The sequence below is a fragment of the Phasianus colchicus genome, chromosome Z (genome assembly GCF_987193195.1).
Source record: "Phasianus colchicus chromosome Z, bPhaCol1.hap1.1, whole genome shotgun sequence".
In the NCBI taxonomy this organism is placed as follows: Eukaryota; Metazoa; Chordata; class Aves; order Galliformes; family Phasianidae; genus Phasianus; species Phasianus colchicus.
The window spans coordinates 19,958,074-19,976,184 of record NC_143476.1 but is presented as its reverse complement, the minus strand read 5'-3'; the positions used below and the strand labels follow the sequence as shown (position 1 = coordinate 19,976,184).

The window sequence follows — 18,111 nt, the reverse complement described above, 5'->3', positions numbered from 1 at the left end:
CTTCAACAGTTTTCATAAATTGACCATTTTAGCTGGATTTTTCCTCAAGCTCAAACTATTGCATAATAGAGGATTGAATTACCCTCAGCCAAGGAAATTACCAATTATACCTAATAAAAAAAAAAATCAAGTGTTTTGCTTTTTTTTGAGGGGGAGGAGGAAGAGGCTGGGTAAAGACCACTAAGTACTCCATGCAAGCACCACTGTTTTATAACAGAGAAGTTGTTGATGTTTCAGAGTAAACACTGTAGATACAGTATCAAGTAGATTATTGCTACTAGTCTAAGGAACTTTGAAGGATTGGAGCCCAGTCAGTGTAAAGATGGTGTCTTTGTAAAGGAAGGTGCCACTGGCTGCAATGACTGCTTGCTCATCCCATTGCAGTGCGCAGTGTATTGCATAGGACGATGGTAAACAGCATATCCAGTATCTTCTCCTTTCCAAAATAAACGTTTTTATTTTCAAAAATATAAATCTCAGAAATTTATATTTTAAAAGAGAATAATATTGTATCATTCTGGAGAAGGTTCGTATTTCTGTTGCAAAATGTTCCAATTCGGTCTTAAAGATTTTTTAACTGCATTATCTTGGTGATTGATGCCAAATCGTAGAATCATAGAATGGTTTGGGTTGGAAGGGACCTTTAAGGTCGTCCAGTTCCATCCCCCTGCTGTAGGGAGGACACCTCCCTCTAGACCAGGTTGCTCAAAGCCCCATACAGCCTGGCCTTGAATGCTTCCAGGGATGGGGCATTCACAACCTCACTGGGCAACCTGTTCCAATGTCTCGCTACCTTTACAGTAAAGAATTTCTTCCTAATATCTAGTCTAGACGTATCCTCAACCAGCTTAATACCATTTCCCCTCTTCCTGTCACTACATGTCTTTATAAGAAGTCCATCTCAGCTTTCCTTTAGGGCCCCTTCAGGTATTGGAAGGTCACTATGAGGTCTCCTCAGAGCCTTCTCGAGGCTGAAGAGCCCCAGCTCTCTCAGCCTGTCCTCATAGGGGAGGTGCTCCAGCCCTCTGGTCATCCTCTGTTTCGTTTTACTTCACTGTGTATGGATCATATACCACAATCTGTACACACTTGTAGGTACTTGTAGCTGTGACATAAATGTGATTTACAGGATTATTTTTATTTAGATTAATTCATCAGCATTTCTACTCATTAAACTCATTCACAAAACTACAGCTTTCTCAGTTGTTCAGGTATCTGATGGTAGGATTCTATGTTTTCCATGAGTTTACTAAAACAGTTGTTAACAGTATTTTTCTCTGTTCTTTTTTTTTAAACTACAGTAAGTATAAAAGAATTAACTTGGCAGTGTTTAGACACAGTAATGCATCTGGTGACTGGTGTTGATGTGAGTTCCATGTCCTCTTTTTTTGCTGGAGGCAATTATGGTGACAGATACTCAAGTCCAGCAGTGAAGTGAATGCTTGCTAAAAGCTTACGCAGAGCTTGCCAAGTCAGAATCTGATTTTTGTAGTCTCCAAGGGACTGTAAATTTCCAGTGCATGGAAAAATCCCAATTCCCCTTTTGAAAAAGTCTTCTCCCATGTTCCCCCTGTCCCCCCTCCGGCTGGTGTCATCATTGTTGCTATGGTGAATAAATGAATGCTTGAAAAGTCAGCACTGACGTCTTCCACAAATAGCTAATAGGCCACCCCCATGTAATTTTATGAGAATAAAATGAGAGCTGATTAAAAAAAAAATTAACATAAAATCCTTTGTTGATTTGGTGAACCTTTGTTTTTAAGATATAGCTTATTCTATTGCCAGGATTGTAGCTATAAATAAAAGATATGGAATAAATAAACAGAAACAGATCACAGTTGCAAAGAGCCTCTGTGTAGTCTGCCTCATAAAGTAATGTTTTTCTGAAAAATTCTCTTACCAGCTGTTCCTTTTATTGATGGCAGGATTATGTAGCAGTACAGAAGAGCCTCTTCTGTTTCAAGTACATGCCTGACAAAGAACTGTATTTCGCATAGTGTGTAATCATTCCTCTTGAACACATTTTATTCCTACAGAAGCTTGTGATCAAGTCGTTCTCAAGATGGCAATGCCATCTTAACCTTAGGAGTTATTTATGCTGTTTTAATACATAATGAAATCAGGTTTTGCTTTGTTAGAAACACTGTGGAGGATGGCCAACGAATTGATGTACTTGAACATGGAAGGACTGTCTTAAGTGATAACTGCTGAAATTAAACACAGAAATTATTTGCAATTATTTTAGATTAGATTTGCCCCAGGGTATCAGAATTATAGGGATTATGGCAACATTAATGGTACAGTTCTGCCTCTTCTCGTCAGAACATATACATAGTTGATGATATATTGGGGAATACGAAGAATGTACTGGAGAAAAAGAGAAGAGGAAAGAGCAGTTTAAATCATTGATGCAGTTTTCTGTAGAATCAAAGCGTTATTCTTAGAAATTCCTGAGATATCTGAGGAGCTTGTGCAGGGTGTTATTCTCTGTTATAGAAAGAGAGAATGCATAATGAAAGAAACCTTAAGCTGTGAAGCTGTGAAAAGTTTTAGTGAGTGAGGGACATATAAGCACTTCATTGCACCTTTTAAAATATTCTGTTAAATTAGATGGATTGGATAGCAGCTGTATTCAGCTCATTTTTCTCTACTTACTGCTGTATGCTTTCTTTGTTCTGTAGGGGAACAGCCAATGATGAAATGTGTAATTTTTACATTATGTATTATATGGAAGCCAAGCATGCTGTCTCGTATACAACGTGCACACAGAATGCAAACCCTGAGATGTTCAGAAACATACCACAGGAAGCAAATATTCCTATTCCAGTCAAGCCTGATATGCTAAAGATGGCACATGGGCATCATGAAGGTAAGAAAAAAAAAAACTTGAAATCCATTTTGTGTAAGACTTTTATGTTTACTGATGCCTTTGTTTTACTTTAATGTGATAAATTGTCATAGAAAGGAAATGAAATTTTGAATAAAACACAAGTGGTTAATTAGAGAGCATCATGACCATCTGCTCTTAATTTTGATCAAAATGTCTTCCACAGTCTGTTGTCCATTTCTTACTACGTTCGCTTCCAATTTCCAACATGGTTTTATAGCTGTGTGACCTATGTACACACAAAAAAAATTGACCTTGTTGCTATGGTACGTGGATATCAGTGCTTTAAATAAACATTTTCTTAATAGTTACTTTAGCTTCTATCTATTTTCTGCCAAGTTAAAGTTTGCTAGATCCTAGTGCCTTGTTATTGGAACAATCAAATGTTTCTAATTACATGTGTGTAATGTGGTACCACAGTAGCAGTATTCAGAAGTAATTTTCTTGATATGGCTGCATTGTATAGTTCTACACAAGGCAGCAAATACTGTAAAGCAGTATGTTTAACCAGAAAACTGATAATTATTTGTGGCAAAATACTGCCTGGATAGAACTAGATTAGTTTCTCATGCTGGAGCTGATTATATTGGAGTCATTTGTTGCACCATTGTTGGGCAGTCTTTTGCATTATATAGACAAAAAAACTCATAAAAGTTGGGATATATTTGAAACCAGCTATTAATTAGCTTTAGGACTAGCTGAAATGATCTGTGGTATTTTTTTCACTGACATCACTGGGGCTGCCATTTAAATTAGGCTTTGACCTTTGATCAAGTAGATTTATGCTACCATTTCACAAAGGTCCATAAGAAAAAATTCTTGGCAATTGCATACATTGTTCTTAAACTAACAGCTTCAAAAAAAAAAAAAAAAAAAAAAAAAGCACAACAAAATATAAAAACCCTAGATTTTACTGCAACTGTGGAACATTTCTATGTGGATGGGTAAATAGGTGATGCAGAGAGCCTAAACCTCTCCTACTGTCCTGTTACAAATGCGAATAAATGTTTCTTTTTCATTACATTTCTTTTACTGCTGTATTGATTGGTACATGTATTATTCTTAGAAGGTAAAAAAAAAAATACTGATTTTAGAAGGGCTTAGAAGGGCTTTTTTCTCTAGCAGATGATGTTCATTTCCATTCACATACAGAAGTTAACAGCTTATTCTAAATCCCCTTTTTTAGAAACCAAGGATACTGATAAAAGTTCTTTGCAGTTGTCAAAAGGAGAAGAGGAAGAGATTTTGGATCAGAGTATGTATTTGTTTATTTCATCTTCAAACAAGGAGCTCATTAATGTTAAATACTGCTAAATAGAATTCTGCTTATTAAAGATAAATGCCATTTTAGATGTTTCTTCCTTTAGCTGATGCAATTTATAATGTTGTATTCAGTTAATACTATCAAAAGTTACATACAGCCTTCTAGGTAAAATTTATTAGAATGGAGACAAAGAAATTGTGGCAGCCTAAAAGCAGAAAAATTCATTGACTATTCTTTTACGTGATAATTAAGGTAATCTACTACTTTCTTTTTTCCTATTCCTTAATTTGTTTTACCATGCATATATTCTATACATAGTATTTTATTACTCTTCACTATCAGTAGTACATGCAGTGGGTAGAGTGCTGTTAGTGTGTAATACTAAGTTCTTTCTCACAGCTTACACATCTGCATATGTGCATAACAACTCATGCATGGCTGTGTAGAGTACTTGTAGGAAAAAAGAACTCATGACTGTTGTAGCATCTAGAAATATTGTGGCATGCTTAGATTTCAGAGAGATTTTAATATGTCTGTACTTTACAGTGCTTCTAGATTGGATCATTATTAGGTAGATTGGTTTACTATCTTAGAGTTTTATTCACAAGGAGAAAATCTTGTCAACTGGAGCTCCATTTTGTTTTAGTTGAATGTTACTGAGGCTATAGAACTTTGTGGTAGAAGTAATAAAAAATGTAGGGTTAGTAGGCTGACTGTTATGAAACGGGATTGCCAAAGAAGTATGAATTCATAAAATATGTCAAAGGCAATATTTTTCAAAACTGTATTCCTGTGGTATTAGTTAAATTATAAATTTTCTTTCACTTGTATTGAAAGATTAGATGACTGTATAAACGAACGTCTCCCAAATGTTTGGCTTACATTTTCCAGAGGTGTTAGGCTTTCTTTATACTCTTCTGTTTTGAAAAGTTAACACAAATAATTAAGTCAGTTACATAAAAACTAGCTTAGAGAGCATAAAAGGCTTCGCATGGTAATGGAAGTACCACAAGCTGCTAGAGACAACATCTACAATTCTGTATTTGAAACTTACCTGAGTTAATTTTAAGTTGGATTTCTTAGAAATAGATATAATTCTAAAAATATTTTATTTTAAGCCCATTTCAGAGAAGAATGAACTAACTGCTTACAAACATCCATAAAGTTTTATACTGACACGCTACTTCAAGTAAGTGCTTGAGCATTAGGTTGAAGATCTTGTTACAAGTGTGTTTTACTGAATTCATTAATGTTTGAAACAAAATGTTTGAAACAAGATCCTGTCTCTAAAATACTTTTTGTCTTTGAAATGTATTTCAAAGGCACATTTCTGCCATCCAATTCTGTTTCCTTAGACCACTAGTTGGTATACATTCTCATCTAACTTGTTTCTATGGAAACAGACTTCTTTGTGTTGTCCATTTGAAGTTAGTTGGTTTCCTGATGTAAAATTTCAAAATATTGTGGTGATGAGAGAATATTGTTTCATCTTCTTAGCTGTTAACTCTCCCATCATTTACAGGAGCCTGGCTTAAATTTTACATTGATGTACCTCAAACTTCAGTCCTGTTATATCTATGTAAGCAAAGGAAAAAAGAGATCAGGTTTAGTTTTATTCTCTCCATAGAAAGAAAACTGAATGGCTCTTTTAGAAATATTTTTTGGCACTGTAATTGCATAAACGTGATAAACTACAGATGGAAAATTGGGACCTAAAAGTGGTCTTGTCAACCTTCTTTAGTAACTTTAGTGAGTTAGTCAGCATCTGAAGAAGATCTTAATGGTGTGATGGTTCTAAGGTTCAGTGGCAGTGGTAGATCCTACCAATGCAACAGCAAGTAGATGATGTATTAAAGGTTATAATATAAACTTCTTATTTATGGTCTAGCATGAAATGCTCATCTTTATGAAATGATCACTTTCTGGACAAAAAAGGACCCAAACTCAGGCTTTGATTTGTCCTACTGCTTAGTAAATTCAGCGTTTAATTAATTTTGCTGAGGTAACTTCATTTTACCTTCCTTAGCTTCAGGTAACTGAAGTGAACATTATTACTTTACTAGAAGTAGAATATTCGTGTTTTCCCTGGAAATACTATCAAATCTGGATCTGGGAGGCTAGAAGCAAACTTCGGTGTGCCTACTAGTGATCTGAGCATTTACATCAGAAGGGAAAAACAGAAAAAAAACTGCTGTTTGTAAATATCAGCTTGGTAATAGTAACATTTCCGTAACGTAATTATCTAGTAATTATCTAGGTTTAGTATATGTATTTTGCGTGCAGTCAGTTCATTATGTTAGTACTTGAGGAGTTTCAATTGCTTTTACTATAAATTCTTGATTTCATCACCTTTGCTTATGAGAAGTGCATTAATAAATGACGTAAATATACTAGAATAGGCAGTATTCATCTCAAACTGAGCCATCATTCAGCTCAAAGAATAAGCTAAATCCCTCTGATGTTAAAATTGAACTAAACTTAATCTAAGTAAAGCTGGCCTCATTATATTGTTTCTAAAGCAGTAGTGCAATAGCTTGATGGGGATAAAATGTTTACAGAGACTTAGTTATAGCCGGAAGTTCAGTTCGCTTAGACATTTATTCATATTTGAGTGTTTACAGTTCCTGTAAACCCTCCAGCCCCCAGAAAAAAAGCTTGCCACGTTATTTTTTCTTCATCAGTGGAAGTTCATATAAATTAGATTCAATAGATATGGTACTGAAAAAGCTGTCTCTTCATGGCATTTTCCATAGATGTCTCTTTCCTTGTGGGGGAAAAAAAAAAAAGTCCTAAATGTGTTTCATTCTGATTGCCCAAGACTATCCCTGCTGTAGCTTGTGGCATACCAGAGACTATGTTTATATAAAAGCATAATGCAGCCTAGATTTGTTTTAACACTGAAGCAGTCATACAGATGCCTGAAAGGTATGTAGGCGCAACAGCAGGAATCAATTCTTAATAACAAGAAGGAATATACAGTGATGGTGAATCAAATGTACGTTATTTTAACTATTGGCCCATGGCTTATGATATGATACTCATTTTGTGTGCACTAGGTTTTGAAGCATAAAAGTCAAATATTTTTTCTGGTAAGGCCAATGTAATTACAGTTAAGCAGTTTGGAAAAAAAAGAGTATTTCTAGACTGGCTTGTACTGAAAATTTGCTTGCAATGTATGAAACAAAAATCGGAGTTGATTTTTTGTTTCAGGTCGGTGCATACACTTGTATACATTGTTTGCACATGGACTGCAGAGATAAGAGACAGGATTTTCATTTCTTTTCGTTTAATTTCTGATATTACCATTTACAGTGATACTGAGAGAAGTACATCTTTGCTTGTGTATGGCTTAGGGAATTTATAAATTGGAACTGAAAAATAGCTTGTATAATTTTGTTGTGTTGTATATAATTGTTGTGTTAAAATCTGAAATGGAAGACATGGTTGTATTTCTTTTGTTTTCAGTACTGATAATTTTACTGGCAGTATTTGTTTTTTTTTTTTTTTCTTCATTTCTCATTATTTTGTGACTTACGTGAACACAAGTTATTCCAGGACCTCAAATGGTGAAGTTCAATAGAAGGGAATTCAGAATCTCTCTTTTTGAGCACTCTGTTTAAGCTAGTCTTTTTTACGGTTGAATGTGTTAACTGAGATCCCATTAAAACCTCTTACATTTCAAGCAATTTTTGTAACTACATCAGTTCAGAACTTATTTTTCATAAAGCTGGTCTTTGCCTTTGATCACAGAACTGCAGTCTTGGTGGTAAGGTTGTACAGAACTCTCCATAGTATTTCGTTGTTTTGGAAGTTAGGAAGTATCTAGCGAATAAAACAGAATGATGTAAAGAGAAGAATACAATTTCGTAGTACAAGGCCATTTCATGTTATCTTGTAAAGTGGTCTTTTATTCCAACTCCAGTCTTTGAAGATCATAGAGTTGGAATGGACTTGAAAGATCATCTGGTTAGAACCCCCTGCAGTGGGAAGAGTTGCTACCCATTAAATCAGGCTCTCGATCAGATTGCCCAACCTGGCCTTGAACACCTCCAGAGATGGGGCATCCACAGCTTCTCTGTGCCTGTGCCAGTGCCTCGCCACACTCTGAGTGAAAAATTTCCCTCTAACATCTGATCTAAACCTCCCCTTTTTTAGATTAAATCCGTTCCACTTGTCCTGTCACGACCTGCCTATTTGTAAAGTCAGTCTCCCTCATGTTGATAAGCTCCCTGTTATTTCTGGAAGGTCTCAGTGAGATCTTTCCAGAGACTTCTCCAGACTGCACTAGCTCATCTCTCTCAAGCTTTCTTCCTAAGAAAGGTGTGCTCCAGACCTTTGATCATTTTCATGGCCTCTTCTGGACTTGCTCCAACAGTTCCACAACTGGCTTGTGCTCAGGACCCCAGGCCTCTGCAATGCTGAAGGTGTGCCTCACAAGGGCAGAACAGAGGGGGACAATCTCCCCCCCCTTGGCACTGGCAAAACAAGCAACTGTGGCTGTCTTGAATATAAACAGCTCTTACTGAAACTATCTGTAGTTATGGCTTGAATGTGGGATGTGAAATACAATGTTAAGTACCACAGAAATCAGATTTTGGGATGTTTCTAGTTGAACACCCAAAACATATGGATATTAGTGTCAATTCAGGCTATGATCAGTAGTAAAATAGTAGCAGTTACAGAACTGAGTCTCATGGGACAGGCTGTTGTAATGAAGTAATTTAGAGTAATCGTTTCATAGACAGAACAGAAATACTAGGGAAAAGTCTGTTCAATAAAATTCTTTGCTCAGGAATGCTTAGGATATTCTTTGAAAGGAGTTAAATTCAACAAGCAGAGAATGCTCATTGATTGCGTAATGAGATTTCTTGGAAAAGTTGCATGCATTAAGTAAGAAAAATTTACACTGTAGCATGTAAAAAATCCAGGCTGAATTAAAGTTACATTTAGTTCTGTTCCTTATTACTTGTTGCATGGCTACTCAATCTTTAAATTACTTTCAGTTGTCAGAAGTTATAATTGCATGTGCATGTGTGCACATACATGCATAGACAATTACTAAATAGCATTATCATAACTTTCTTTTTTTTTTTTTTAAACAGAAATTAACTTTTTGCTAGCTTTTGTGTTGCTTTAAGAGAGAATAGACATGTTCAGTATGGTAGGTGCCTAAAATATTGTAGGCTGGTGGGAAAAGGTTGAAGCTTGAAACAGAAAGAAGTTTCTTGTATGGATGTGTAAGGGAGTAGAATAGACATTTTTAGATTAAGGAAAGATATATATGTTTGAGAAATTATTTATGGTTTCAGTGTTGGGGTGCTTTTTTGGTGCTAAGAGAGAAATTTCTGAAATGGAGTATAGAAGGAAAAGTATCTAAATTAAAATTGGCAGAAGATGCTTCTGAAAGGTACTAGGAATAATACTTACGGTTAGAGAATTAGAATTAGGAAGATTGAAAATCTGCAATTTGTTTCAGGGCTACAAGATCCTGCCATAATTTTTAAATAAAAGATTAGCCTTCAATTAGGCTAAAATAAGAGTATTCATAATCTTTACAAAAGCATCTTCAGCATAGCAGAGAGGAAGCAACAGATCTAAGCAAAAAGTTGGAATTGGTATGGGCTACACACCTAAGCAGGAGACAGATATAACAAGCATGGAAAGAAGTAACTTCAAACTGTGTATTATAGTCTTAACTGTTTAATGCATGATTTATCTTCTTTGCTTAGGTATTTCCTGTAATGCTGAAAGAATACTTAATAAGGAATAACTGCAAAAACTGCTCATAAGATCATTAATGCATTTGAGGAAATGGAAAGTAGGCATTGTATCAGTCTATGAAGTGTTCAGAGACATGGCTGTTGTTTTCACAGATTTTCAAATAATTTGCATGTCTTCTTTTTTTTCAACTAAAGCATCAGAACTTTAGATATCAAAAAAAAAAAAAAAAAAAAAAAGGAGGGGGGGTAATTGAAGAAAGCAGAACAACTCTTTACTAAACATGATCACATACATGCAGTTCAGTGACAAGAAATGTATTTACAAATCTATGCTACGCAGAACAGAGATTTTAGGTGAAATTGGCATTCTGTGCTCCTGAATTACAAACTTGTTTAATATATCTCACTAGGCACAGCAAAATTGAGTGTAAAAGCTTTTTGATTTATTGCTGTTCATTTGGAAGTAGGTGATAAATATATTTGATTGTAGCAAAATGGTTGGTGCTTGTCAGTAACTTAGTACTGCTCAGGAAGGGAGAGGTTAAAGCAATTGAGAAACTAACAAATGTGGCAGTCAGTTTTCCTGAAAAATGTATAGTGGTCATTACTGTACACAGTCATGGAGGAATGTAAGATTTCTATATGCTGAGAATTAAGTGCATCTATCCCTGAAAAGAGTAAAAGAAGGAAGAGTAGATTTAGAGGAACACAAGTCAGCAACAGTTATTTATGACTAAGTAGCAGGCATACTTACGTATCTTTTGTTATTATTATTTCATCAAAAATAATTTAAAAAAACAAAACAAAAAAAGTAAAAGTAATTCTAATCCTGGCAAGAACATGCGGACATTCTCCTTGCAGCACTGTTACACTCCATGAGGAAGCATTTTGTTTTGCTTTGAGAATAAACTACTTCCAGTTTGGGGTTTAAGTATCAAATTCTAACTTGATGATGAAGAAACCTCCATCTGTAACAAAATGTAATTCTTAAGTAAGGATTACTTTGTCATCTTTAGTAACTACAAGGTTAGTTGTTGTAATTCTTAAGTGAAAAGGAGAGATACTTTAAGTTTAAACCTGTGTTTGCTAGTTACAAAATCTAGTGAGTTTAGCAATCTGCTCTTGGGTTTGCAAAAGCTTCATACATTAACAGATTTCGACAGTTGAATTTAAAGGAAAAAAATAAGTAAAAATAAAGAGGCTACATTTACATTGGGTTAGTAATAAAAGCTCTTCTTAGGGACACGTAGACATAGAATAAGACAGGAAACAACATTACTTCCAACAAAAGCTAATGATGTCATTTTTTTTTTTTAACCTTTACTTCTACAAGGTTTTCTCTCTTGTAAGCTGTTTATTTATGGCTTGAAAGCAGATAAAGTTCCTGTTCTTCAGATGTGTCAGTTTGGGTGTTCTGTCTTCTAGGGCATCGTGGTGGCAACCAGCAGTCTTTAGACTGACTTAACAATTTTCACTTCCTAATAGCTATATCTCTGCTCCCAGCTCCTTCAAATCCCTTCAGAAAGAAACAACCTTATTTAATAGTTATTAGTTTTCAGGAACCGTTCTAGTCCTTTCATCAAAACAATAGGTCAAATCAGTATGAAAAATAATGGGTTATGAACCATTTTGAAAATTATTTTGTTCCATTATCTCAGACTATGTCCAGTGTCACCTTAAGCAGGCTTTAGATTTTACTCACTTCTGTAGTGTCTTTCCAACCTTTCTCCCCTTCTTTTCTACCAGTAGTGTTATGTCTTGTGTGTCTGTTTTAGTCATCATACTGACTTCATGTTGAAACAAAAAAAAAAAGGCATGTTTAAACAGATACAGAAAATGAAACCTGATTTTATTAAATACTGATACATACTTATTTGACAGGTATTTAGTTACAAGGTCATAGTCACAAAGGTGACGCTGACAAACACATTTTGATTTCTTTGTCAGTAAGATAGCTGTTCATCTTAAAGGCACTTCCTCTAATATTGAGAGTACGTACTTTTAACATAGTACTTAATTATTCCCTGGCATTTAAGGTGAGGTGATGTCATTACTGGAATACATATCATTTGGACCCTAATTTCACCACTTCATCTGACTATTTTTGCCAAAACAACAAACTGAACTGTTCTGATAAGACAGAAATGTGCAGTTTCAGAATACAAAAGATTTTATTCAGAGTTAATTAGAAAAACTAAAGCTATCTATGAAGGCTTATCCCTTACTATAATATAGTAAGACTGAAACACTGAAGTTCAGAAGGAGTGTTATTACTGACTCTGTATCTAATCAGACATGCTCAAAATAAATGTACTTCAAAACAAGTATTCACAGTCTGGTTAAAACCACCTGAGCTGAGGCAACACCCTGACCAGCCTTGCAGTAGTGGTCCCTTTGTAGAGAACTGTTTACTAGACTTTTGCTCTCAATTACTTCAATTCTGGTTATTTCTAGGCAAGATATTGTTCTATCACAAGGCCTGGTGTTGGAAAGCCTCTTCAGTTTTATTCCTAACAAAAGTTGGAAGTAACCAGGGTCAGAGTAGGGGACCTGTCTCAGTAAGGCTACACAGATGTTATGAGAGAAATACGTGTTTTGGAGATGAGAATTTTCAGGCACTCCTAGAATGTTCCTGCCTTTTTTCTAAAATTTGATAAAGCAAGTTTTCACCTGTATGTCTTAACAGCCATGCATTCAAATGTCTTAGCTTGATCTTGCAGCACCATGGTACTTCCAACATTATGATGGTGCAGCTTAAGAACCATGGACAGAAATGATGTAGAGGTGAAAAAAGAAGACTGGTTTTAGTCCTGGGCCATACCTACCATCCTGATAGTTCAACACCATCAGGATTGTGGTGGTCAATATGCTAAACTTAACATACTAAACTGTTTTCTTATCTTCAACTAATTCAGCCCTCTGTAGAGGTTAGGTTCTGTTGCTAGCATCAAACTGACACAGAACTTAAAATTAAACTTAATTGTACTATGCTTCTGAATTTTTTTTTGTTGTTCTGTAGATGTTGGTTCTAACAGCTTCTCTTCCTTTAGAACAGATAAAACTAGTTATTTCTAGCTGGTTCTCTCATACTTTGTTAGCTAGAGGTAAGTGTCCTGATAGCTTAAACATAGAAGTGCATGGAAGTATCCTCTCTGAAACTAATCTACTCAGCCAGCTTTCCTGAAACTGCACTGAGTATTGTAAGGAAAAAAATTATTCATGCTAGACTTCAGTTATCCCAACAAGAACAAGCCGTGCCTTCATCCATATTGTCTTCTAGCCATACACAGATACTCTAAAGGTCACATTGTCTCATCTCAAACAAAACCAAACAAATAATATAATGTATCTTGCTGGGGTTTCTTTCCCACTGAGAGTCTTCAGACAGGCAACATCCTTCAGCTGTTCTGGCTAATACAAAACCACTGTGAAATAACGTTAGTTCTTCTGACATTTACTGGATATTTCTTGCTGAAATCCAACTGTTAATAAGAAACAAGAAGTCTGCTTGTTGCAAGTTATCTATAGTGAATTCTGAATAACTTCTTAAAATGATGTTCTGTCACATTGGTTGGAGTCTGCATGTGGTTTATAAAGCTGAGAAAATCTGGTTCCAGATAATAGAGGGCCTCCAGGCAAATATGTGAAATTCAGAGAGAAGCTGGCTACACTTAGTAACCAGGAGTCCTCAGTGCTTCCCACTCTTTACTGTGCACATCCTTTCTCCTTCATAAATACTGTGTGTAGTGAAAAGATGTCCACTAATAAGCAGGACTTCAGGCTTGCTGTTTATGCTGAGCATATGGAGCTGTTGAGCAGGTCTGTAGCATTTGCTTATGTCCATTGGAACCTTAGATGTAGGGATTTCTTACTTACTTTGTCAAAGAGACTCACTTAAGCTAAAGATTGTGGGTTTTGAGCAGCATCACTTCATAGTGCTTTCACTCTGTTGAGGCACACGCTTTTTTTTTTATACATTCAGACAGTTCCTAAGTACTTTCAAGTGTGGTGGTTACCATTTAGCACAAATAGGACTCAGTCCAGAAAATATCTGTAGTCACTGTCAGTGACCTTCTGAAACCCCCCTCACTCATTACTCTACTGTTGGAATGTTGTTAACGTCTCTTATAATTGGTGCTGGGAGAAAACTAAATCAGCTTATTTGGAGTTGCATCCCTTCCCCTCCTGTGAAGGCAGTAGAATTATCCCTGAAAACACTTTGTTCTTACAATGTTTCTCGGGGCTTTTATTGTTTTTATGTCAGATTTTGTTGTTCTCTTAGTTCTTATCCTCCTCTGAGCAGCTTTTGGTTTTGTTTTGTAGTAAGAGAAGCTAATTTCAGACAGGTAAAATAAAGAGGTTTTCCTACCTCTTTCTGTTTTTAATATAAGAAAAATCAAGCAGCATGTGTTTTAGAAAGTCAGTTAATTGTATCAAGTATTGCACGTTGGAATTAGAATGCAGTGTCTGCGGCAAAAGCAGGAAGCTGGCAGACTTGCTTGTTTGAAAACAAGGAATATATTAGTTGTGAGTTACAAATCTGAAACGTTTTTACAAACTGTAACATACTGTTGTTCTTATTGCGACCGAGATCTACAAGCAAATTAATTGACTGAACTCACTGTTGATACAGAGCTAAGAAGGAACACTAAAGATGTTTAAAAAGGTCTGGAGGAGCACCAGACTTGCTGGTTTGGGGAGGTTCACAGTTGTATCAAATGCTCCTTTTGCCATTCAGTCCTCTCCTTTGGAAATGATTGCTTAGAAAGAAGTCAGCAGACTTTTTTTCTTCTACAGGTCTCCTTTCATCCATTGGTAAAATCAGAATGTTTGTACTTAGGAACTCAGTTTTATTTCTAAAATGGTGGAAATATTTTATTTATAAAATGGTATTTTTAAGGCTAATGAAAACTACATTAATGCCATATGTTTCTATATAAAGGAAATTCCAGATACATTCCTGCATCATCATCAATTCCTGGATGCTTTCAGAGGCTACTGAACCTGATTAAAATAATTATAGAAGTTTCTTAAAGTAAATATGATATTTATTTGAAATTTCCATTATATGATACTACTTGAATGTCTGGATTTGTTCTTAGTACTTGGACTAGTGGAATGACGCTGTAAGGGTTATGAAGCATTCAGGCTCCATAATTCTACTGATGCGAATAATTCATATTTTTTAAATAACAGTTTTTTTCTCTTACCTAATTTGCTTTGTTCGTTTAATTTCTTTGAAATTGGCCCTGTTACTTCAGTAATTATTTTCTGACAGGAGTTTTCACCTGGGATATTCCATTTGCAAGGACGCTGAGTAGAGTGCTACTCAAAATCATTGAAGTAGGACTGTTTATAAATATGACAGATCCTCTTAAGGATGTTTTCAAAAGACATAATTTCCAGGGTGCAAGTGGTTTCTGATTCTGATTTCTTTGTGAAAGCTGTAGTAGTTACAGTTTTTCTTATCTAAATTATATATATGTACATATATTTATCCTGTGATGTGTATGAAATAATGAAATTTTTAATTATGAGTTATTTTTTCTTAAAATGAAATAGAAGTATACTTGTTTGAATCAGATCTGTATGCGTATTGAATGTTTCTTTCTGTTCAAATCATGTAGCTTCTGTTGTTCATAACAGAACTGATGATAGTTTCTGATACTTGTTTACACAACTCTCAAACCTCCTGTTCAGTAGAATATACATTTGTTATCATTTTCGTTAAATCCCACCAAAAAAAGTTGAAAATGGGCTTCACCAAAACAATTGGGTTTGGCTTGAATATTTTGTGAAGAAGATTGTTCTTGTGGACTATGCATATTTAATTTTGGGTCCTTTGAGCTATTGTTCTGGAATTTACTGAGATACTTGTCTAAGACAGCTGTACCAATGACTGTAAATGGGAAAATACTGTTCTCTTCTTTACTAGCTGAATCTGTGGCTGAAGTCCGTTCTTATTTGCAGGGAGGGGAAGGGCAAGACCCAGACTGAATTAGTACAGGAATATTTAATAGACCACTCTGTGTTTCAGTTTTGAGTCTTCTTTCTGCTATGTGCTATGTGGAATCTGCTTGCAGACGTGAAGCTTTATTCTCTTTCAGACTAATCTCCTTATGTGGTGACAGATTTCAAAAGAATGTATTTTGGCGTGTATTGTGACTGTGTATTATTCTCTTTACAAGTGAATAACTGAATAACTTTCCACCTCTGTTATATAAAAACCGAGTAAGTCAGCAGTGACCTGCAAACCTCGGTAATTGCTCAAATCTAGATAAATAATCTTATAATTACATACATCCCTTTTCTTTTTCCCAAGGACATACGTACAGGAGTAATGAGTATTGGATGCCAAAATGTCAGGTATAAGTAGATTTCTATGTGTAAATGAGAGATTATAATGAATTGGCATCAATTTTTCATACCACAGGATTGGCTCATTGAATTCCTGAGACACAATTCCCTCTAATGCTACTACTGACAATGACTGTTCGAATAACTGTGTTAGATGTGCTTTGCTGAAATTTTCTAAAACTGATCTGTTATAATTGTTGTTTTGGGTTTTTTTCCTCCTCTCCTCTTTTCTCTTTTCTGTACAGGTGATTTCTATTCACTGCTTTCCAAGCTGCTAGGAGAAAGGGAAGATGTTGTTCACGTGCATAAGCAAAACCCTACAGAAAAGGCAGAATCAGATCTTGTAGCTGAGATTGCTAATGTAGTCCAAAAGAAGGACCTTGCCAGAGAGATCACAAATCATGAGAGGGACAGTACTGTTCTTGTCAGAGACAGAATTCACAAATTTCACAGACTAGAGTCTACCTTGAGGCCACCAGAAAACAAACAGTTTCCTTTACAACAGCCTAAGCATGGTGAGGGAAGCTGGGAAAAAGAAAATACAGGAGGTGGGTTAGGGGTTAATTTTATACAGTGAAATGCGATGTAAGAGCTGTGATCCACATTAGCAAATCTGAAGGGAATACCAGTTGATACTTGGAAGTATTTTATCTAGCAGCTTTCCTAATTGTGGAAATGTTTTTTAAGAGGGGTTTCATTGTTTTCTTTCACCTCCATATGTTAAAAACAGTACCGATACTGTTTGGATCATAGAGGTTGTTTTCCAATTTAAAAGATTTTATATCACTAATGCTAAAACTGGCTAAAACCAAAAGTACGTACTAATCACAGGGAGTGAGGAATTTTCTTAATACAGTTAATTACTGTGAAGCAGTCACTGAGATAACTTCTGTACTTGAATTTTTTGGATTTATTTGGTTTGTCAGACACAAGATTCATTGCTGTAATTCTATTGGCTGTTTTTCGCTCATCTGAAAGAGTTGTGGTTAATGATGAAAAAATCTTCAGAACTGAAATGTTCGTTACAAATTGGCTTTGGCTATCCTAATATTCCTGGACAGACTGTTTCATTATACTAGGATTATAATTAATTCCCTTCAGGTTTCTATGACAGCAGAAACCTTAGAAGTGTTGTGTTTGTTTTAGTTGCATTTTTGTCTGTGTGATTGTGCTTAGTTTTGCTAATGTGGAAAGCCAGATAATGCAGCATGTGATCAATATCTTATTAAAAAACAACAACAACAAAAAACTGGTATGTATGCATGGAAGTCATCTGTATGCGTAAGTTGCAGCAGCACATGCTTGCTTTTATGTTGCAACCAACAAACTTGATGTTTCGAAGTACTGTTGTATACAATTATACATCATTCATTTGATTCTTTATTTCTATTCAAAATGTAGTGTTATGTGAGCTTTTGTTACAGTATTCAAATTCAGCACAGTTCTAGGTATGTATTAAATGGAAAGCCAAAGCTAGGGACTCTTATTTCAGTTGGTTAAATGAAAGCCTTGTCAAATTATTAGCATAGAGGCAAAAAAAAGCAGTTGGGATATTGTCAGGTGCCTAACAAGTTAAACATAAGTGATTCCGTAAGCAACAGTGGAACTAAATGATTGGAAGGGTAACGTGTATATTTCTGCAAAACCATTTTGTTAACTTCAGAATGATCACATGTGGTGTGTAGAAGGAAAAAGGCTTGGAAAAGCCTTTCTTTTAACTGATTCAGATGAAGGAGTATCAGCAAAGTGAATAAATGCCTTATTCACAAGACGATATTATGGCATTAATTCTGACTGAATTTCATAATTTCTGACTGAAAGTGCTTTCTCTGATACTTTAGTTGCTCTATATTTATCTGAGGGGAACATGTTGGTGGAGCACT

The 18,111-nt window shown here is 35.4% G+C and overlaps 1 protein-coding gene across 3 annotated transcripts in view; it reads left to right on the top strand.

The window, feature by feature from the left end:
- The window catches only part of PAM (peptidylglycine alpha-amidating monooxygenase), a 128,618-nt gene that overhangs the window by 86,436 nt on the left and 24,071 nt on the right, over nt 1–18,111 (top strand). For 2 of the 3 annotated variants that reach the window (XM_090130689.1, XM_090130690.1), the window contains 3 exons: nt 2,682–2,869; nt 4,074–4,142; nt 16,474–16,776. In XM_090130689.1, the coding sequence (XP_089986815.1) occupies nt 2,682–2,869; nt 4,074–4,142; nt 16,474–16,776 (560 nt within the window). The remainder of the gene's footprint in view (nt 1–2,681; nt 2,870–4,073; nt 4,143–16,473; nt 16,777–18,111) is intronic. The other variant, XM_031594520.2, reaches the window with a different exon arrangement.